The sequence below is a fragment of the Mirounga leonina genome, unplaced genomic scaffold (assembly GCF_011800145.1).
Source record: "Mirounga leonina isolate KUSES-001 unplaced genomic scaffold, KU_Mleo_1.0 Mir_173, whole genome shotgun sequence".
In the NCBI taxonomy this organism is placed as follows: Eukaryota; Metazoa; Chordata; class Mammalia; order Carnivora; family Phocidae; genus Mirounga; species Mirounga leonina.
The window spans coordinates 68,611,931-68,635,061 of record NW_023270447.1 but is presented as its reverse complement, the minus strand read 5'-3'; the positions used below and the strand labels follow the sequence as shown (position 1 = coordinate 68,635,061).

The window sequence follows — 23,131 nt, the reverse complement described above, 5'->3', positions numbered from 1 at the left end:
AGCCGAAGGCAGTCGCTTAACCAACTGAGCCACCCAGGCGCGCCTAACCTGACAATCTTTGTGGCTGGTTTAAGACAATCTGGCACAGTCACTCCTGACTAACACCTGACATGACCTTGGGGAGGCCACATGCCACCTCCCTGCTTTAGTTTTCTGACCTAGAGAATGAGGATGATGGGTGTGAAGCTCTAAGCAGAGCTTCCAGGGATAGAACCAAGGAGAGGGGTTGGAACCCCCCAATTCCAGGCTTCTTGTGCATTAAACACTCTGAGGTGTGGGGATCCAGCTGAGAAAAAAAAACAGATGTAAACAGATGTTCTAAAGAGTGGGGAGAGGCACTGGTAATTTTAAATAGGGGGTCAGGGGAATCTCACTGAGGGGATGACCTGAGGGGTGACGCCGGAAAGAGGTGAAAGAGTGAATCATGGGGACACCTGGGAGGAAGAGCATTCCAGGTGGAGGGGACCACAAGTGCAAAGGCCCTGAGGTGGAAAGAGCGAGCCTGGTGTCTAAGCAACAGCAAGGAGGCCAGTGTGGCTGCAGAAGTGGATGAGAGAGTAGGGAGGTCAGAGAGGTAATGGGGGAGGGAGCAGGGTCAGAGGCTTTAAAAGAGGATTGAAGCCAAAGCAATATGAAAGAAAGGTGAGAAGAGAACCCAGAAGCTAAAGTGGCTCCTCTACCGGGTAAACTGAGGCACAAGCAATGGGGGGTTGTATCAGGACAGGCAGACAGAAGAACACGGTGTGAACACATTTGTGTGGATACAGATCTTGCAGAAGGTGACGCAGCTGTGACTCTCTCACGAGAAGTCTGGCAAACGCTGGTGCAGTGGCGAGGAGCCCGATAGCATGGAAGGTGGTGGAAACAGGTCTGGATGAGACTCGGAGAGCCCGGATTCCACCCTGGCTATGCCATGCACTTGCTGAGAGGTGCTTAGGGACTCACATCCTTATCCACGGGGTGAGGCAAGAGAAAAACAACAACATGCTTTGTACGGAACTTTCTGGAGGCCTCAGATTCTGTTACTCCTCCCATTCTCCTCTTGCTCAAAATAAACAAGCTGCGGCTGCTCTCTTTGAGAATGCAAATAAAAATCTGTGGGGTTTACAGCGAGCGCCCATGTCACATGGTTGGGTAGACTTTGGGCATTGGGTCCCAGGCTGAGGGGAAAGCAGCACAGCCACTGAGGTCAAGAGGCGACCCCTCCCCACCCCTGCACTGCCTCCTTTGGGAGCCACAGAGGCCATGGTGTGTCCATCAATGAGGCTCACCTAGATGATACAGAGCGGGGTGTCTCAGCCCCAGCTGTACTCTAGAATCTCCCAGGGAAGTTAATACCCAGGCCCCAGGCAGGACAAATGAGTTCAGTTCTCTCAGGGTGGGGAGCAGGAACAGCTCTCTCCAGGGGTCCTGACAGGGCTTCTTGGAAGGAAATACCAAATGGGTCCATTTCAGGCTTGACGTGCATGTATAAAACACCTCCCACAGGCAACGTGCTTTTACTTGCTCTTGAACCCTTCCAGAGCCTTGGAAGAGGGATCGCCCTCCCATTTTGCAGATGAGGAAACCAAGGCATAGTCAGAGTGGTTCACACATACAGCTGACCTTTGAACAAAACAGGGGTGAATGGGCTCCACTCATATGTGGATATTTTAGTTACAGAACTGAAGATGAATTTTCCCTTAAGATTTTCTTTTTTTTAAGATTTTATTTATTTATTTGATAGAGAGAGACACAGCGAGAGAGGGAACACAAGCAGGGGGAGTGGGAGAGGGAGAAGCAGGCTTCCCGCGGAGCAGAGAGCCCGATGTGGGGCTTGATCCCAGGACCCTGGGATCATGACCTGAGCCGAAGGCAGACGCTTAACGACTGAGCCACCCAGGCGCCGCTCCCGTAAGATTTTCTTAATAAGATTCTCTTTTCTTTAGCTTACTTTATTGTCAGAATTCAGTATATAAGACATGTAACATACAAAATATGTGATCATCAGCTGTTCATATTATCAACAAGACTTCTAGTCAACAGTAGGCTACTGTAGTTAAGTGTTTGGGGGAGTCAAAAGTTAGGTGCAGATTTGTGCACGGGAGGTTGGCACCTCTAACCCCCACATTGTTCAAGGTCGATTATGTTTTGTATTCATATGTATTACACACTGTATTCTTAAAGTAAGCCAGAGAAAAGAAAATGTTAAGAAAATCATAAGGAAGAGAAAACACATTTATAGTGCTGTGCTGTGTTTATAGAAAAAAATCTCCGTATAAATGGACTCACACAGTTCAAACATGTGTTGTTCAAGGGTCAGCTATACTCTTGATCCCCCACCCCCTGCACTGGGAGATAGACTTAGAGAGGAGGACAGTGAGGCTCAGAGAGGTTCGGCGCCTTGCCCAAAGTCACACAGAGAGTACATGGTAGAGTCAGCATTTCCTGCCAGCCCAGGTTGCTGAAAAAAAATGCAGTTTCTCTGGCAGTCATTCTAACCGAACGTCCCACTCCCCAAATACCCATTTGGGGCTGTGGTTCTTGCTAAAGGGATGCAGTGGAGTCATTACCAGACTCTGAATAGATAAAGCATTGCAAATTGAATGAGAAAATCTATTTTCACATCCTGATGAAGACATAATTGACACTGAATTGTTTTAGAGGAAAACACAGCCCCTGGTTTTCTCTTTTTTAAAAGTTAGAGTTATAGCTTTAGAAAAATAGGAGCAGCTGACTATCACAGATAAAAATGCCCTTTTGCCTAATGGGATCTTTAATAAGGAATCCTAATTAATTCTCCTGAATAGAGAACTTTTACACTGGTGTTATCTCAGCCCTGTGCTGATGGGCCTGGTTATTTCCAGATACAGAATAATGAATCTTTTCCAGCCGGCCTAAGAGTCATCAGAGACTTAACTTCCCTGGAAGGTAATTACTTGCCAAGGCACTGGGGGTAGGGGTGGGGGGTTGAGGAGGGTAATTATAAGCAGGGGGACTGGGGGCATTTTGAAGGGGGCTGAGGGTGGCATCCATGGGCAGGGGTTGTGAAGGACATGGCTGGTGGAAGCCACGTTAACACCAGGATGTCATCCCCAGCTCGGAGCCAGGCCTAAGGGACACGTGTCTTTATGTGAAAAACGCCACTTGATGGAGCTTGACAGATTCTGATAATTGCAAGAGCTGAACAGGCAGCCGACACAAGTCGGGAAGCAGGCCTGCCTGCGTCTCTCCTTGGCTGGGGCAAAGGCTGGGCTGTCACTGCCCGGGGACCTTCGTGACGTCCTTCAAGACAACACTAAATGAACAGGTTATCTGGACAACTCAGGCCGCAGACCAGCAATGAGAAAGACGTGGCTGAACGACACGGGCCTTTGTTTGCAGTAACAGGGCTCTCCTACTGGGGGGGGGAGTGGGGGGAGGCGGCTGGCCATCTGTCCCGGGCTCACGGCGTGTTTTCTAGGCAGCCGGTGGTACGTGGAGGCCTCCATGAGCCTGGCAGCTGGGCAGCTGGCCGGCAGCTCCAACCGAGCCCAGCCCGAAGGACAAAGGCAGCACGACGGGAGAACAGGAGTTGAGGCTGGGGGCCCGGGGGGCCTTCCACGACACCCAGCCTGCAATTCCCACCCTAGTCCTCAAGCTGCAGCTTCCCAGCTCCCATGTGACCTTGTGCACGGAAACTCGTGGAGTCTCGGTTTCTCCCAGTTACTTAAAGATGCAAAGGAAATAATCAGCATCAATGCCTGATGTGCAGTTGGTGCTTATAGAGTCCTTGTCTTTCCTTCCTCGAATCCTCCAGGAAACAAACTGTTGATTACCAAATTGAGGAGGTGGGGGGGGGGGGGGTAAAAAAGGTGAAGGGGGTTAAGAGGTAAAAAACTTCCAGTTATGAAAGAAATAAGTCATGGGGATGTAATGTACCGCCTAGGGAAGAGAGTTGATAATATTATAACAACTTTGTATGGTGACAGATGGTAACTAGACTTATCATGGGGATCATTCATAATGCATATAAAATATCCAATCGCTGTGATATACACCTGAAACTAACAGGATATAGTACGTCAATTATACTTCAATTAAAAAACATTAAAAATAAATGATAAATAAATAAATAAATAAATAAATAAATAAATAAATAAATAATCGAATACATAAAACAACAACAACAAAACCCTCCCAGTTCCAGGAAAATCACCTTGGCAGGCGTGGACCCTGTTGGAAGGGTCTTGGTGGTGCTGTGTTTATACAGGAGAAATTAGGAAGTCTCTGTGCACCGAGATGCATGTTCCCAGCAGGTGGAGGGGTGAGGAGAGGTGCAAAGGACCCACCCCCTACGTTATAAAATTGGGGCAGCTGAGGTTCAGACACTGAACACCCTGCTCACAGGGACGTGTCAAAGCCACATCGTTCCTCCCTGTCTTTCTCTGTTTGTCCGCGAGGGCACTGCCAAAATAGCCCTGGGACCTCAGAGCTGCCTGGCCCAGACTGTGATGACAATCTCTTGTCCTGCTTAGGTCCAGGCCCTGGCTGCCTCCCTGACCCACCAGCTGCAGAGGCTGAGCCCCTCAGCACCTGGGAGGCACTGAAGGGAGCAGTGCGAGCTGGCTGTCTGCTGGGAGGCTGTCGGAGTGGAGCGGGAGGTGCAGTGTGGACAGGGGCAGGTTGGGGCAGCAGGTGGGACAGGGGGGCCCTTCCAGGTGCTTTAGTCACGCAAGGTCAGAGAAAGGACATACGCGGATTTAAAAGCTGGCAAGCTGGGCCTGTTCAAAGTCTTCCATGCCAAATGCTTCTTGTGACTCTATGTAAGGCCCTGGGAGGGGAAGTTAACTAGATCATGTGGATGTTGGCAGCAGAGCCAGCACTGAACCAACACTGACTCCTAACTCCATGCTCTTTCCCTTACTCCACACTGTGAGCTGGGAGGCCTGAGGATCTTTCCCAGGATGCTGGAGGGGAGATGTGGGGCCTCTCTGCAGACCTGGGCGCAGGAAGCCGAGCAGGAGGTACGGCAGGCCAAGTCCTGGCTACCTTCCCACTTGGGCCAGGGACACCTGGAGTCATGGCATCATGCAGAAGGACTATGGGCATCCCAGGAGCAGGACCAAGCCCCCTGGGAACCCAGCATGCAGCTCGCGTGGGAGTTAGCCTATTTGTTCTGCTGCTAAACATCCTCTAGATGGACCTATCACAGACATCCTCCAAGGAGGTTTCATATCTACTTCACAGAGCTGGTGACGTAGACCACCAGGAAAGAGACCTGGGAGGTGGGAGAAGCACTGTGCAGAAACCACGTGACCCCCACCCCCTACTCGGGGAGCAGCCTGCAAGGTTCAATGGCGTGTCATAGGAACAGAGAAGACTCTAGCCTCATTCAAGGCAAAACTGAATGCTTGATTCAAAGGCCAGGGACCTGCTGCAGATCAACTATCCTGGGACATGAGGAGGAGACAGAATCCTGGAGACACTTGCAGGGCGGGGTGGGCAGGGGCTGCTCTCTGTGGGCTGGGACCCAGGACGGACTCACCAGGGCTCATGCAGGGAGGGCAGAGAGGACCTGTGACTTATATTATAAAGAGAAAACCAAAAAGCCACATTAACGATAGGGTCAGAACTGGAAAGGAATCAGAGCTCAGAGGAGCAGAAGAGAGAGGGGGGTGAGGGTAGACCAGGGTTTAGAGTCCAGAGAACAGAGGTCCAACTCCTGGCTCAAATGCTTACTAGCTGTAGGACTTCTGGCCAGTTTCTTAACCTCCTAGAGTCAGCTTTTCTACCTGAAAAACAGGGAGGATGACACACCCCTTCACAAGAGTTTTGTTGGGATTTAAATGAGATAATGCCCATGACACCCTTAGTACAGGGCCTGACACGCAGTAGCTCTTAAAGATTATTACACCTGTCAAGGTAAGTTAAGGCAAGAGGGAGGCAGATAATCAGACTTGAAGAGGCCAGACTGACCACAGCAGTGCCTGCTCAAAGGACAAGATAGGGTCCCGGGAGTGGCTGGCCTGGGATCCAGAGGGAGGGGAATAGGAAGAACCCAGCCTAAGAGGACAGTGTGCAGGGGAGGAGAAGGCGAAGCCTCTGAGACTCAGTTTCTTCAACTGCAAGGTAGGTAGGCAAATACCTAACCTGCAGATGGTACTGAAAATTCAACGAGACGGGATGTGAGACGTCATTCAGCACAGGAACCAACGGGCTCATGGAGGCAATCAAGAGACCCTCGAGCCTCAGCGTCTCCTCACCACCACCCAAAAGAAAGGCATATGGCACCTGTCGCACCCGGCCTTGTCTCAGAGCCCTTTGGTAACAGCACGAATGCCAAGACAAATAAACAGGCAAATAATCTCTTGATTATTCAACGAACTGTCAGCAAATCTTTGCCTTTGTCTATTGCCAGGACTTGATTCAGAGATGAGGGGCAAGTTCATGCTTTTTAAGAGTTTCTGTTGGAAGAAGGATGCCAGAGAAACTAAGGGGTTTATGCCAGCGCTGCAGGAGCCTGGTGGGGGGTGGGGGGGTGGGGAGGTGGGGGGTGGGGGGGGCAGAGAGGCCAGCATGTCTCAAGGTTTCAGAAACGAGACGCTGCATCGGCCTATCCCAGGTAGACTAGGAGGTGAGGCTATATTTCAAAGCCGAGGGTTGAGACTTTCTTGTTCAGCATCATAATCGCAGGGCTTATCACAGAGCTCGATGCAGAGTAGGCAGGAAAAATCATTTGTTAAGTTAATTAATAAAAATATTAATAAAAAACAGTATTTAGGAATCAGTGTGCCTCATTTTATGTAAAACAGGCGCTTGCCCAAACTGGAAAATAACCATAACCAGACACATACGTCAAACGTAACCCAGGGATTTCCATGCCAAGAAATCCGATAATGGATCCATTCCTGAAAAGATGGATCATTTCATAACAGGCAAAAGTCCATCCTCTCCATATTGCTGCTCTGGAAAGGTTGGTTCTGTTTAGGTCTAGCGTGGCTCTGAAAATGTCATCTTCTTCCGAACACCTGGGAGAATGATTACAAATCCCGAATTTAGACCACTCAGAAATTTCAGAGGTAGTAGGCCAGGGTAGGACCCAGGATTCAGCATTCTAAACACCTTCCAGGCAACTCTGGGGAAGACAATCAACCCAGGAGAAGCCCATTTCCTACTTCCCTCTTTGATGTTCTTCATTACCTCCTTCCTAAAAGCCTAGCAAGCTCCATCAGTTCGTGATTCTCCCCTTTGATGCACAGAGAGCCCACGGGGAGCTTTGAAAATATGGTTGCCTGGGTACCACCCTGAGGCAGTCTGACTCAGTTGGTCTGGGGTGTTGTCTTGTCACCCCTGCTGGTTCTGACAAATGTCAGGGCTGCACTAACTTCGCTAAATCCTGTATCCCTGCACCTTTTCTCAGGCCCAGAGATCAATGTTAGCAGACCCCCTCTGGCTTTCCCTGAGTCTCCCCAACAGCCATATCTCCAATGACCAGAAGGGGCATCTGAAAGAAAGACGAAGCCACACACAGGACCTGCCTTTGAGGGTGGAGGCTGCAAACTGAGGATTAAAAAGGTCCCTGGCGGTCACTGAGTTCACTCCTGGCAATGGGGAGCCCGTTCATCACCCTCTGATTGCCTTTTCTCCTGTCTCCCTGGGTTTTGTAGGTGGGAGGCAAAGAGTACAAGAAGGCCTCCTGGTGGGACAGGTTGCTGGCAAATTGATTCTGCCCCAAGCCCGGGGCAGGCAGTGAGCAGTGCCCATCAAATCTCTCACCTCCTTATTGCCAGGCCCAGCGTGCCACTGCTCAGAGGGGGCGAAGGCCGTTGCTGGAACCCAGGTGGCTGCAGAAATTGACATCGGGTGCCAGACACCCATTTGCTTAACAAACTGGCTAATTTTAACCTCTGTCTCTCAGACCAAAAACTCCTTTGAAGGGAAGGAACAGAAAAGAAAGAAAGTGATATTTAACACATTTCTATTTCTGTGCTACTCAGTCTCTCTCTGAGGTTGTAAGTTAGAGCCTAATTGATTTCTTTGTCAAAAGGAAAAAAAAAAAAAAAACAGAAAGAAAAACAAACAAGCGAGAAAACTTACCTCACTCACATTGCAATCAAACCTCTCCAGTTCTGTCGACTGCTGAGCTTTTTATTTTTCAACACTGGCCAAGTGACTTGCATAATTTAAGATCCTTTCTAGCACTGATCAGCCTGCTCTGGCCAAGCAGTTTGCTGATTAATTATTAATCAGACTGAGTTTAGGATGAATAATCAGCAAGAGTCAGGGCTAATTTGCAAATGTCCCCCAAGAAGGTTATCACTTAAAATACTTGGTGGAGAGGCTTGATGTTAATCTCTGCAATTAGCCACAGGACATTGGTACTGGTGAGACAGAAGCAGGTCTCTCCTCCTAACAAGCCAATCTTGGACACCTACTAAGTGCCAAGCACTGCATTTGGGGCTTTTCAAGGTTCTGCAGGCAGCGGAGGGGCAGGGGAAGGGCAAAGAAAAGAGACACATATGTAAGCAAGCAAGAAAATATCTGGTATTGACAAATGCCTAAAATAAAACCAGATGCTGGGATAGTGAGCAAGGGTTACTTTAGATTGTGTGCATAGGGAAGGCCTTTCTAAAGAGGGAAGATTTATTTATTTATTTTTAAAGATTGTATTTATTTGAGAGACAGAGAGCATGAGCAGGGAGGGGCAGAGGGAGAACTATAGCTGACTGCCTGCTCAGCAGGGAGCCCGATGCGGGGCTCGATCCCAGGACCCTAGGATCATGACCGGAGCCTAAGGCAGACGCTTAACCAACTGAGCCACCCAGGTGCCCCTAAAGAGGGAAGATTTAAATTGAACTTTTGCATTTCAAAAAAGCTGGGTCCATAAAACAAACAAACAAACAAAACTTTGAAGGAAGAGAATCTTAAGCCCTGGGAAGAACTAGTGCAGAAGGCCTAGGAGGAAGCCTGTTTAGCCCACAGAGAGACAGGAGGAAGGCGAGTGTAGCCAGGGCACAGTGAGGGGCGTGAGTGGTAGGAGGGAAGTCAAGGAGGTGGGCAGTGACCCAGCAACGTAGAGTCTTGTTGTAGGATTTTATTCTAAGTGCAATGGGAAGTCATTAGCAAGCCTTAAACAAGGGAGACATGATTTGATGTATATAAACATCAGTCACCCAACTTACTGCATGGAGAATGGGTTACAGAGGGGCAGAAGCAGGGGGACAAGGCCACTGAGCAGCCAGAGATACTGGGGCATAGAATGGGCATGGACAGCTTCCTCTTGGGAGCAGACAGAGCTGGAGAAGGCTGGGCAGAGGACAGGTTAGGGGTGAGGAGAGAATGAGAAGCTAATGTCCACGGACAGAAGAATGGATAAACAAAATGTGGTATATAATATCATAGAGTATTATTCAGCCATAAAAGGGAAGAGAATTCTGGGATGCGCTATAATATGGATGAACCTTGACAACAATCTAAATGAAATTAGCCAACACAAAAGAATAAATACTGTATAATTCCACTTATATGAAGTCCCTAGACCAGTTAAATTCATAGAGACAGAGAAGTGGTTCTCAGAGGATGGGAGCAGATGGGGTGTTACTCAGTGGGGACAGAGAAGTTCAGTCCGGGAAGGTGAAAAATGTTCTAGAGATGGAGAGGTGTTGGTTGTACAACCATGTGAATGTACTTAATGCCACTTAATTGTAAACTCAGAAATGGTTAAAATGGCAAATTTTATGTATATTTTACCACAATAAAAAAAATCTGCTTCAAAGTGTTCATTTTGAGATTCCTGTTAAAATTTTGAGATTCCTGTTACTATATATATATATATATATATGGAGCCCAGAGGGTCCCTCCAGCCTGGACATTAAAATTGAGTGCCACTGGCATAGAAATAAATGATAATGAAAGCCAAAATGTGATTTGTTGAGGTTCTCTGGAAAAGAGAGTAAATGGAGAAGAGGAGGGTTCCAGGAGCCTGGGCAGTCCACATGTGAGGGCAGGCCAGAGGCTGGAAGGTGGAGGAGACAGACAAGGAGATGGAGAGCAGGACTGGCCACAGGTGGCTAGCTGTGTGGCTCCATGACAGCCAAGGGAAGGGGACAGTTAGTTCAAGGACAGATTACCGGTGTCATGTGCTGCCAAGAGGCCAAGTCAGGTGACAAGGGAGAAGTAACACTGGATTTGGCAATCCAGAGGTCACTGGCAATCTTATCAAGGTCAGCTTTAGTGGCAGGTGGGGCAGACACAGAAAGGGTCCATTTCCAATAACTGGCAGCAGCTTCGTGGGAATGAGTAATGGGGTTTTGGGGTGTGCTGCTTTTGTTTTGATTTTAGACAGTGGATACTAGAACATGTCTCTATGCTGTTAGGAATGTTCAAGGGAGAAGAAAAAAATAATGGATGCAAGAAAAAGGAGATGAATTTAACAGAAAAGTCTGGGGAATAGGAGGTCTAGAACATAAAGGGAGGGGCTGGCCTTTGACAGGAGCCTGGACATCTCGTCCACTGAAATATGAGGTGTGGCAGAGAGATACTGACTCACCAACCCTTTCATCTGCTCATCACATTTCCAGGCTCCTTTGCAGCTAGGCTGGACCACATGGTGATTTCTGGCCAATGAAATACATGAGTGATATGTATCAGATCTGGGCCGGGGCAATGAAAAGCACGTCCTAGGTTCTCCACTCTTCTTCCCTGCCATGGCATTGGAGAAGGCCACACATTCCAGATGGTGCATCTATAAGACCATGGAACTTCCATGAGCCTGGATACGCACCTGCATTATTACTATGTGGATCAGAGCCACTCTGGACTGACCCATGGCAGACAGGTCACATGAGTGAAAAAGAAACCTTTGAGGTATTATACCATTGAGTTTTAAGGTTAATGAAGCTCAAAGAAGGAAGTGGCAAGAGTTGAGGCCGGGGTGACAGGCAAGGGTTGGATCAAACAGGGCCTTATCAGTGGCTGGAATTTTATCCCACAGACAATGGAAAATGATCGAAAGCTTTTGCCTGGGGCTTAGCATGTTAGAGCTGCATTTTAATTAAACCATTCTGGTACCAGTGGGGAGGATGAATTGAAGAGTGCCAAGAAGCTGGGAGATCAGTCAGGAGGTTATTACAACTCACAAAGAAGAAAAGATGAGGGGTTGAACTGGGGGAGTGGCAGTAAAGATGGAAAAATATGTTATAGGAGGTACACTGCAAGAACTCCAAGAACAGGGAGGATTCCCAGATTTCTGGAAGACTTGGTGGAAGGTGACACCATCAACTAAGAAAACAAACAAACTCTGCCCATTTTAGTAGTCAATGATGAGTGACGTTGGGACATGCTGACTCAGGGACATTGGTGGACATCAAGGTGGAGACGTCCACAGCTAGTAGGCTCTACAGTTTGATGCTCAGTGGGAGGCCAGGCTGGGGAGCCAGATTTGGGAGTTCTAAAAAACCAGTGGTACCTGAAACGTGAGAGCAGATAAGAGTACCCCAGGAGAGCATATGGAATGGGAAGAGCAGTAAGGCAAGAGCAGAGTCTTGGGGACATCAAAGGAAACAGAGAAGGAATGGTCAGAGAGGTCCAGGAAGCATCAGAGAGAGCAGCATAAAACAAAGAGAATGTTCTAAAAGGAGAGAATAACCAACAAGGTAAGGGAATGAAGAAGTGCCAGTAAGAGGAGACCTAAAGACCATCTCATGGATTTGGTGCTGGAAGTGGTTAGCGTTGGGGTGAGGGGTGGGTCTCTGATGATGATCCTAGTATGAATGGCTTCAGAGGAAGGCTGGGGATAGGAGCCATGGAGAAGTAAGTGAGGAATTAATGCGGAGAGAGGACTTCGAGGCAGATCACTCGTCTGAGACCTTGGATGAGAAGTTCCCAGAGGGGATAGGGTTGAAGCCTCCCACTTTTCAAGCCAACTTGGCCCTCTTGCTTCCCCGATGATGAAATCTGCAGAGTTCAACAGTGATCATCGGCTATTTCCTCAGATTGTCAAGTGCTGGTTTTCTGTATGAATCCTGCTTCCCTGGTGGGTCTGGGAGTGTCACACACTGGGCCCCCCAGCCACCAAATGAGGGCCAGCTGGGATGAAGGAAGTAGAGGCTCAGGGTTAGAACTAAGGGCTTAGGTCAGGCTCAGGAAGCCAGAAAAGGTTGTAGGAGCAAGAGACAGGCAAAATCAAGATGAACCATGGGATAAGTGAGGCCAAGACTTGAGTAGAACAAACTTTTATGGCCAAGCTTCATGAAAACAGAGACCAGGATTGGGGTCTTGAACATTCTGAATGAACTGACGTCATTCTGGAAGGCAGGTTTTGCCAGAATGAGAGGTCTCTGGAAGGGCCCGGAACAGTTCCTTCCATCTGTCTTAGCGGCACCATCAGGCATCTGGCAGCTCCTCAAGAGAGAGAGGTCGAAAAGAGCATCTTGTTGTCTGGTGCCCTTCCCAGTCCTGGCCCGGGGCCCCTGCACAGACAACGTACTTAGTACAAACCTGTTGCATGCAGTCAGACCGACGGGGGGCAGGACAGCTGCCTGACCCTCACTTCCCACACGGAGAACTTGGCCAAATCACAAGCTTTGGAGCCGAGCCACTGTGCCAACAGTGGACAACCCCGGTTCACTTCCTGCTCCTTCAGCTGCGGCTTTTGTTCTCTTTCTGAGAGCAAGTTCTCAGAGGCTCAGGGGAGCGAGGAAGTCACGTTGGTGCTCCGTGGAGAGCGCAAAAGGCCCGGCCCGGAGTCTGCAGATGTGTTCTGCCAGTGGCGTGCTAGGGCACTAATCCTTTCCTACTGCTCAGTAGTGGGGCTGGGAATGCTATTTCTAACTCTTGGGAGAGAGGGGAGATGAGATTTTAAAGGGCTGGTTATTTATGGCCTGGCTCCTGATGGATACAACAGATGCAACTTCATGGGCTCCATCAGAAGAGAACAGCTTCTTGGGGTGGCTGAAAGCATTGTGATGTGGCAGGGAAGGAGAGTGAAGCAAGGGCCTCAGGACCCCACAGGAAGGCGGGAGGTTCTGTGTCTCGGCTGGAATAGGCTTATCCCCCTCCCCGCTCCAAGGGCCACTGGGTTCAGCAGCCTTGGTCATGCACCATCTCAGCTGCTTCCTGAGCTTCTCTGCCAGCTTGAGACCTTGACCCTGCCTTGCTCTTGATGTTCAAACAAACTGAAATCCCAGAGGACAGGCATTAGGCTCATGACACTCCCATGTATGAAGTTTAAGGACATATAGGGCGCTGTGATGATGGGCTTTTACAGGTGCAATCCCCTCTGCCCTGAATGCTGATCCCTGAGTCCTTCCTGTGGTGGCTCTTTCTCAACAGTCAGGTCTCAGCTTAAATCTGAACCCCTCCAAGAGGCCTCCCCTGACCATTTCATATTAATAGGGCCCCCACTGCTCCTAGTCCTCATCTGGTTCATTTCCTTTGTGGCACTCAACACAAGTGCATTTTACATTTATTCTGTGATTTTATTAATGTCAATCTCTGCCAAGTAGACCAGAAGTCCCACAAAGGCAGAGGCTTTATCTGCCTCCTCCAGTACTGTATTCCCATGCCAAGCCCAAGGTTGGCAATAGAAGCCCTAAGTAGTCTGCTTGAATGAATAAATCATGGTGGAAGGTGTTTGTAATAAAGATGGAGTCGGTAAGGGTGACCATGATGATGAAGGAGACACTGCCGAGGATGATGGTGCTGGTGTTCCTCCTGACAATGGCTTCTCAAAGCCCTGCCATGGTATTTAGCCCAACTCCAAATTTTCCAGGCCTTCCTATCGATTCCCCCTGACCATCTCCACTAGAGAGTGTCAAAAGCCTGTAGGTCAGCACTCAAGGGCACCTGTGTCCCTGTCCCCAAGCCCTGCTCCTTCTGCTGTGTCCCTCTGCTTGGTAGGCAATCCTACCACAGTCATCTAGCCAGGAACCTGGGAGTCAATACAGACTCTCCCCTCTCTCCATTCTTCCTTTCCAATGAACCCCCCAAAGCAGCTGATTCTGCATCTGAGATGTTTCTTGATGTCACCCCCTCCTCTCCATCCCTTCACAGCTGCCCTAATTCAAGGCTGGATTATCTCTTGCCTGGGTGGTCACAAAAACAGTTTTATCGCTGGTTTCTGAGCCTTCCAGTCGGAGCCAATTAAAATTCAGAGTAATTGCATTACTTCTTTGCTTAGAACACTTCCACAGCCTGTTACAGTCTTTGGAATTCTCTCCCAGCTTCTGAACACGGGACAAGATTCTCCCGGACCCATGTTCTCCCTGCGCTCACCCTGCACACCCCTGCACTGCCTCCAACACACCCAGGCCCTTTCCTGCTCCGAGACCGTGGTAAACTCCTGCAACTCAGTTGAATTCAAAAGTCACCCCCTCTGGGGCTCATTTATCAGAGTCCTTCCAGCAGCCCTTCCCATCATGACAGGAAGACTTCATCTTCTCTGTGACTCAGTTTGCCTTTGGTGAACCACCCTCCTCCACTCCCCGTTCGGGAGCTTGAGCAGGACAGAGTCACGTGACCTAGGCCTGGCCCGAGAAAACACTCACAGTGCATCTTAGGGCTTTTGTGGGACCCACCAGGAAAGAGAAACTTCCTTTTTGCTGGGATTGCTAAACCAACAGAATGCACGGAGCTGCATTTCCATCATGGGGAAAGCATGCCTGAGGAAGCCAACACATAAGAGAGCAAAGCTGTGGGAGGGAGAGAAATAGAGTCTGATGATATTATTTGCATACCTTGATCCAGCAGTCCCTGAAGCCAATCCCTCGGCTTTTCAGTTACAGAAGCCAGCACATTCCCTTTTTAGCTTGAATCAGCTGGAGGTGGGTTTCTATTTCTTGAACCAAAAGAATGCTAACTACTACATTTCTCTTTTCAGTCTCCACGGGAGCTTCTTTACACCTTTTAGAAAAGCCCCTAACATAGGATATTGTCAAGGATTTAATTATATTCTGCCTCTTCACCCTGACTGTGAGCTCCAGGGTCCGGCATGATGCATAGCTATTACATAAACATCGGTGGAGGGGATAAATAATTCCTGGGGGGTGGGCCTGTGTCTTTGTCTCCCCAGCACCTAGGAGAGCCTAGTTCATAGAAGGCTCTCAATAAATGATTACTGAAAATAAATAGGGGAAAAGTAACAAAGAACGTAAATGATCTAAACCAATGGTTTGATGAAGTACATGTGAATGAGTAAATAAGTGAATAGTTATTATTAACAAATCCCTGTTGGCATGCTGTTCTCTTTCTAATTGCATCTGGATCTAATGACTCCTGAATGAAATACCTAGTTAAAAGTCGCTGAGATCAAATGGTTCTAGTTGGCTCAAATTTCATGGGTAAAATGCTTAATAATTAAAACAAAGTCTTTCAAAGAGGAAAAAGACTGTTGCTAGCAAAATTATCAAACTGAATGTCTGTAAAGTGGATGGGAACTTTTGTACCTCCACCTATAAAAACAAAAGCAAAAAAGGAAGGGGACCAAAGGAAAGAAAAACCCTCAAAGCTGGATCCAGAGAGGAGGCTGGACCTGCTCTCCAGGGAAATTCTCTTTCTAGAAACAGCCCAAGAGTATTGGGCAGCCCCAGGTGGCAGGAGATCCAGACAGTCCAGCAGGTTCTCTTGTATTGTTCTCCAGGAGGAGGGGCCGCCGAGGCTCAGAGACAGATGGTAGAGCCCCAGGGTGGGTGCACTGTGGAGAGAGTCCTGGGACCACTTCCTTGCCCTGTACCTTAGGGATCAGGGCAGCTCCCATGTTGGGTAGGATGCCCAGCAGCAGCCTAGGATGATGCTCTCCCTGTCCCCTTCTCTCCCATATCCAAATGGTACCCACCCTTTGAAGCCTGTCTCCAATGCAGCCCCTGCCTTGAGGCTTTGGTCCTCCCACCTGAGGGCAGCATCCTCTTCTGAAGCCCTGCAGCATGCCCTCCTTTCCTTCCCTACTTCAAAGGTTTGGTGGAGGAAAGTCTGTCACATAGAGGTCCATGGGGGCTTGGCTAGGGGTGTGGGGACATAGAGAATGGGCAGGAAAATCGCAAATGATCCGAGTGAAACAAATAAAGAATGGAAGTCCAAGTATACTGAAGGGGGCAGGGAAGAGAGGCTGGGAATCACTGGTAGAGACTGACCACGGAGGTGACAATCAAGAAGATGGTGGGGGGGGGGGTTCTAGGATGTGCACAGAAATCCCACAGGTGGGAAGGAGCTCTGAACTCCCGCCACAAACACACCCCTGCAGCTGGCCCTCTGGCTGGCCCCCGGGAAGAGGTGGCTTAAGTTCTGAGCATGGGTCAGACCTTGCCTGCCGTCCCTGCCACAGGAGGAAACTGTCCCCCCGCTCCGCCCTGGGGGGAAGGAGAGAAGCAGAGAAAGAGGAGCAAAGGAGAGAGGAAGGCCCAACGGAACTCTGCGGCATCATCGATTAGAGCCAGCGAGAGGGTGCCAGGCAGAGATGTGCCTCCCCTCTGGGTCTGGGACAGTGGTCTCTGAATGTCTTCTCCAGACTCTCTGCCCCTTCTCCCCAACTCTGCAGGCCCCCTCTGGGCAGGCACTGTGCCTGACCCCCAGCCAAGTCCCCCTGCTCCTAGCCCTGCCCAGAACAGCCACTGTCACCACATTGGTCCACCTCCCTCTTCTGCTTTTCTTTAAAGACTTATTTATTTATTTGAGAGAGAACGAGGCGCGAAGGAAGGGGAGAGAGAATCCTCAAGCAGACTCCCTGCTGAGTGTGGACCCCAATGTGGGGCTCGATTCCAGGACCGTGAGATCATGACCTGAGCCGAAATCAAGAGTCTGATGCTCAACCAACGGAGCCACCCAGGCACCCCCTCTTCTGCTTTTCTAACAAGGCAGCTCATTGGCGAGTCTAGGGCTGGGTCCAGCCAAGAAGAGGCGATGCTGCCCGCAACATGCTCACAAAATGTGGCTCTGGGAAGACAGCCCTCTCTTCTGACCTTTGCAAGGGCATCCTCCAGTCTGACCCAGGGGCTCTCTGCCAGTTCACCTTACCTGGATTTCCAGGCAATTCCCCCTGGAGCTGAATCAGCTGGAGTGACCAGGCTGTGTCTCTCTGCCGGTGAGATGCCGCTGGGCTGGCGGGCTGAGAAGAACGGCCTCAGTGGGATCACCGAGAATGGAGCCACCAGGGCTCTGAGTTGCTGGAGATGCCTCATCTTACCTTTTTCCCTTCAAAGGGTGAGCCCCTGACTCTGGTCCCCATCCCAGGAGTAGTATGCCTACTGTGAGCCAGGCAGCAGATTACATGCCCAGCCCTTTGAACATGCTTTGTAGGTTGGTATGATGAGGACCGTTTTTCAGATGTGGAAGGAAACCGAGACTCAGAAGTAAGTAAATATGTTTTAACAACTACTAAGAGGTGGATCTGGGTTTTGAGCCCAAATCTGTCTGATTCCCAGGCTTGCTGTCTCCCCAGTTAGATGCCAAGATACACAGACCTCTCTCCTATTCTTGGAGGGCATGTCTGGCTTTCTCTCCTTCCTTAGCCCAGAGGAAGAGCCTAGAGAGACTCAAATGGACAGTGTCAAGCATGAGGCAGATGGAGGAGGGGAGAAATTCTGGCTCTCCTGTCTTCTCAGAGAGCTTTCATTCACTGATTTTCTCCACAATGGAGAGGCCGGCTGGGTACTGGGCTGGCAATCGCTTATACTCGTTATAACATGATCCTGATACCCTCCAGGGACACAGAACCCAGGGTCTTAAACAACTGAGTTTTTAAACCCCAGCTTAGACCTGCCCAGCCTTAGCCATCTGAAAACGTCCGGGGGTCTCATGAGGAACTTTAGCAATGGTGACAGTATTTTCATAGAATTTGAGGGGAAGGAATGGGGCTCCATGAAGGATACAGCCACTGACTTGGTCAGAGCAGAGCAAAGACCCACCACCCCCAAGAAGGATCAGTGAGAGAATATCTGGCCCCCAAACTGAGTTCAGTGAACTAGAGACAGAAGTATGTATGTGTAACAGCGGTTCACTTGGTGATGCATAGATGGTGGTGATTTGGCCGTGTGTGTGTGTGTGTGTGTGTGTGTGTGTGTGTGTAGTGGGGGAGGAATACCAAATACACTATCTGGATTGTAACTCTCCGTCAGTTCAAACCCAGCTTTTGCTCATGGACAATCACAAAATAAAAATAAAAATAAAAAAAGCAATTAACTAGAGAGAATACATCTAAAATACTTGGGGATCTCTGGACACGTCAGAGGTACAGGGTCTGGTGCTCACCATAGTAACAGCCCTTTCCTGTTCCAAGCGTGGACTGCCGAGTTCCCAGTGGCCAGTCACGGACCGGGAAGCAGGAAGCCACAGAGCACCACTGATGTAGGTGCTCCTCGGGGCTCCGCTGCTCCAGGCGCTCGCAGTTCTTTCTGTGCTCCCTCGTACCCCGTCTTTCATTGTGCCAACGCAAGGCTGCAAACTGATTATATCCTGCCACATTTTTGGCTTTGAATTGTCCTTTGTTTTATGAAATAATGTTCTGAGGAGTTGGCAGGATTTTTTTCCTAATGTCCTTACCTGGCAAAATAAAAAATGATCAACCCTCTATTTCCCTAATTGTTTGGAAATTTTACTGGTCGGTGAAATCCAAACAACCGGAACCCCTAATGAAAACTCTCCTACTTGTATCCCACAGGGGGAGGAGAAGAGTGGGGAAACGGAGTCAGGAACACCCCATGCCTCCCCCCCATCCTCAATCAGTGGGAATCTGCTATCTGGGAAAGAGGTAGTAGATTTTTTTTTTTCCTCTCAAAGCTGCCTCTATCTTCTCAATAGGTGAAGGGATGCCCAGTTGTTCACATTCATGTTTTCTAACAGGATCTGTAGGCTTTCTGTGACTTGGCAGAGACCTCAAGAAAACATCCTAAAATCTTAATGCACGGCGATATATAACAGCAGCATCATAAACCAGTAGCATCACATTTTCACAGGAATCCAGGGATCCATAAAGGACAGGGGCAGGCGAGAGCGCGAGTCCTTTGCACACACATCCCGAACCTCCAAGTTTGTTTATCCATAATTGCTATGCAAGTATAAATTAGAAAAACAAATGCATCCTGCCTGGAAATGGTGACACCAACCCTGTAAATAATTATAATTTAATCTTATAGCAAAGAGTTCTGAATGACTCCCCTAATGATTTCCTCTGCTTAATTCCTTCCCCACTGAGTGACTTAATAGGAAAAGGAATAGTCTTTCAGATTTGTTTCACTCCAGAAGTTTGGACAACGTGTGGATTCACACCTGGGCAGGGGCAGAAGCTGTGGGAGACCATTTGGCCCACAGATAAACAAGGGAGTCAAAGAGGCTTTGGGACTAAAAGAGTCCCATCTTGGGATGCTAGAACTGGCAGGCCTATTCATCTTGGCAACTGTTTACAGAAGCAAAAACTTGGGAACGACCTAATAAGAGATCCGATGAGTAAACCCTTGTCGGTCTGACGAGGGAATGCCCCACAGCCGTGGCAAGCCTTCGCAAACGTAAGGTGCGTGACGGAACGTGCTGTCATGGCTACAGTGATGGCCTTCCACGTCCAACTGACCTGGGGTCGAATCCTGGCTCTGCTCCTTACTAGCTGTGTGACTTCAAGCAAGTGACACAACCTCTCTGGACCTCATTCTCCTCATCTGTAAAAGGAGGAAAAGGATGCTACCTACTTCACAGAGTTTCTATAAGGAAGAAATGAAATTCCAGCCGTAAGAACTTAGAACCAGCCTGCGATGCATTGATAACAAATGCTCAACAAATGATGCTATTATTGTGCCTCTTATGTTTTGGAAGCATCTGCAATAATATAGGGAAAATTTTCATTATATAATGCTAACTTAAAAATATATAACCACAGATAGAGTTTAGGATCCTAATTTTGTAATATTAAAACATATATAAATAGCCAGCTAGCTTGATCCAAGCAAAGCAAAAAAAGGTCGAAGGGGAGTACATCAAACTCTTAATATTTCTTATTCATTTCTCCATGTCTTTTTATGTTTTCTGTAAGAAGCAGATGTGTTACATTTACAGTCACAAAAACAGGTATTTAACAAAAAGAGGCAGGGGGAGGGAGGGCCTCGGGCTGGCAGGGCACTGAGGTCCCAGTGCAGAAGAGGGGTACCCAGGCTTTTGTCCCCACTCCTAGCACCACATGTCCAGCCGCTGCCCCAGACTATTGACAAAACAGTCACCTACCCACAGCTGTCTGTTTTTGGCTCACATGTGCTTTTCTCAACTCCCCATCCAGGGGAGTGAATGATCTGGCCAAGTTCACTCAACAAGCTTATGACACCAAGATCTTCTGACTCCCAGGTCGGATTGCCTTCCACTGTACCAGGACATTTGAGTTCTCGGGGCTACACCGGTCCCCAAATCTCCAAGTCCATATTGGGAGGATTTCAGTTCCCATTCTATCTCCCTGAAATAGTCAAACTTGGTTCCTACTGTGGGTTTGTCTGGTTTTCTCACCCTCCAAGGACCTTGTCTTACACAGCTGATGTTTCTACCACGTGGCATGACACCTTGTCTGAAAGAGGTATTCAACAAATGTGCCCCCACCTCCTGTTTGCTTCCTCCCCCTCCCTTCCTCCCACTCACACTGACCACCACGTCTCCTTCCCAGGCACTGTCCTCCCCTGACTCTCAGAGTCCTCGGGGACACCTCTTCTGCCCTCCTCCCCTGCGCCGCAATGAAGCCTGAAAGATGTCCCCTATCTTATCTGAAGCACATCTTGACACACCCTTCTGTGGGCACCTGAGGTGCGGACACAGGTCCCCCTGCGCCCTCATCCTGATAACACAGCCACGAGGAGACGACAAGAGAATATTCTAACCCCATACCACCACTCAAGGCTTGTCACCCAAACAGGAAGCTGGACACTTCTGGAAGCCAACCTCCACTCGGGCATGTCCTAAGGGTCTAAGTCTGGGACATTATGAGCAACTAAGGCTGAGAAGTCATGTCATGCTTCTCCTCCTGAACCCATCAACACAGAGTCTCCATGGCGAGTAGAGCAAGCCAGAACGACAGGGAGAAGGTTAGTCCTTCCCATCAGAAACCCAGACATAATGCCTTGCCGGTGCAGGGCCCTGGGAACTGCCACTTAACGATTCTGTTCCCTTTGTTGGATGCTAGAATATGCCCTCCACAATTGCAACTGTACTTCAATCATTGCACTGAAACCCATGGCCTGAGAAACAGGACATTTTTAGCCTCAGTGCAAGTCACTCCACCAAGGTTCAACACGAAATTCTTCAGCAAGGGTATACTTCAAATCAGATACCAAAATCATTGTAAAAATGGACCCCGGCTCTGAAAACATGCAGTGAGTTTTCATCACGATGAGAACCACACTTGTCAACTGTGGGTCCAAGATGTGGCAAAGGGGTCTCCGAGCGCAGGCCCCACCGCTGAGGAGAGTGTGCATCCAGGTGAGCCCCGGTTTCTGGGGACCAGGGAGGGGGCAGGGCAGTGTGCTTACCACAGGGAGGAGCCTTCAGTGCCTGTGACTTCCAGAAAGTCGTAACCGTCCTCCAGCTGGAAGTCGATAAAGACCAGGGCGATGGTGTCTCCCAGCTCTGCCAGGATGGTCCACGTGCAGTCAGCATTGTTGTGGTACTCCGACGGGAAGTGGGGGCTAGAGATGATGCCACTCTGACCCCGCAGCGTCCCCCCGCAGGCATCGTCAGCTGTGGGCACAAAGACAAGGGGCTCATGTGAGCTGTTCTTGTTCTCAGGCCCTGGCACTCGTGGGCTTCACCCATGACAGGCAGGAAGGGTCCCAGCACGGGACACACAGGCAAGATGGGCCGAGAGCCGTGTCTGACCTGGCCTAGGAATAACGCCACCAGATACTTCCATCGCCCTTACCATGCACCAGGCCCTGTTCTGAGAATTTCAGATCTGACTGTTCTCACTGAACAGACGAGGAAACCGAGGCACAGGGAGGTTATGTCACCTACTTAAGGTCACACAGCCACTGAGCTGGGACTGAACTCTGACATTCAGCGCACCATGGGGTACCACACCTACTGCTCTGCCACAAGCAAAGAAGGACTCAGCTTTACTGCCACGGTCACCACTGTGGGGAACAGAACATTTCTTCCCACCTGATCTTAGGAAGCCTCCAATGTGGGGAAACAAAATGAAAACCCAACACAAATCCCTGGGGCGACACTCAAAGAGCTGACTGGCCAGACCGCTGTGATCCTCCGTCCTACCCTTGACTATGAGCCAACTCTGTTCTCACGCCATGCACGGTCAGCCTGCTGCCCTTCACTCACACTGCTCCCTTGGCCTAGGATGCCCTCTTGAGGCCCGCCTCCAATGCCGCCTCTTGGGAGAGCCTCATGCCCTCCAGTGTTTAGTGACTGCTCTCTCCTCTGGGCTCCCACCGCAACACGTCCGACAGTAGACACGGTGGTATATTGCCTTGTCCAAGTGACCCGTTCATCCGTCTGTCTGCCACACCGGTTCTGAGCTCCGCTGGGAACTTCCAAGGGCAGGGACCACATTTTACTCCTCCTGCCACACAACCTGGCAGTCACAACACTCCAGCTGAAACCCCATTTGAGGCTTGATGTTCCAAAAAAAATGATCTGGGGAACATGCTCTGACATAGAGTAGTTAAGAGGCCTGGTGTCTGAATTATTGCAGACGGCAATCTGAATCCTTTCCCTGCTGCTCACTAGCTGGGCGGTGTAGGGGAAGTCATCCAAACCCCAAGCCTGTTGTCCTGGAGCCTGTATGCACGCGAGCGAGTATAGTACACTTAGCATGTGTTGTTAGAGGCAGGACTACGTGGGGAAGGAAGGAGAAAGGCAGTAGCCATGTTCCAACGTGTGCCAGAGGCAGCCTAGTAACAATAACGAAAGCTCATATTTCTTGAGCACTTAAACTACACCAGGCACCATTCTAACAATGCTTTGAATTTCATGTAGTCCTTACTTTGACCCTGTAAAGTATCATTCCCATTTTGTAGGTAAGGAAACCAAGGCACGCAGAGATTCAGGCATTTGCTGCAGGTGACACAGCTCATAGTGACTGCAGGAGCTGAAATTCCAAGCCTGATTCCAGAGCCTGTGTCCTTAACCAATACAGTCTCCTGTCTCCCAGGAGTATGGTTCATATGTGGAGGACATAGATAAAACCGCAAATTACTTTGCT

General features: G+C 49.3%; 1 protein-coding gene across 1 annotated transcript in view; it reads right to left on the bottom strand.

The window, feature by feature from the left end:
* Positions 1–23,131, bottom strand: part of CSMD2 (CUB and Sushi multiple domains 2) — a 587,452-nt gene that overhangs the window by 360,065 nt on the left and 204,256 nt on the right. Inside the window, exon 5 of the mRNA XM_035019158.1 lies at positions 21,447–21,654. Coding sequence (XP_034875049.1) covers positions 21,447–21,654 — 208 coding nt within the window. The remainder of the gene's footprint in view (positions 1–21,446; positions 21,655–23,131) is intronic.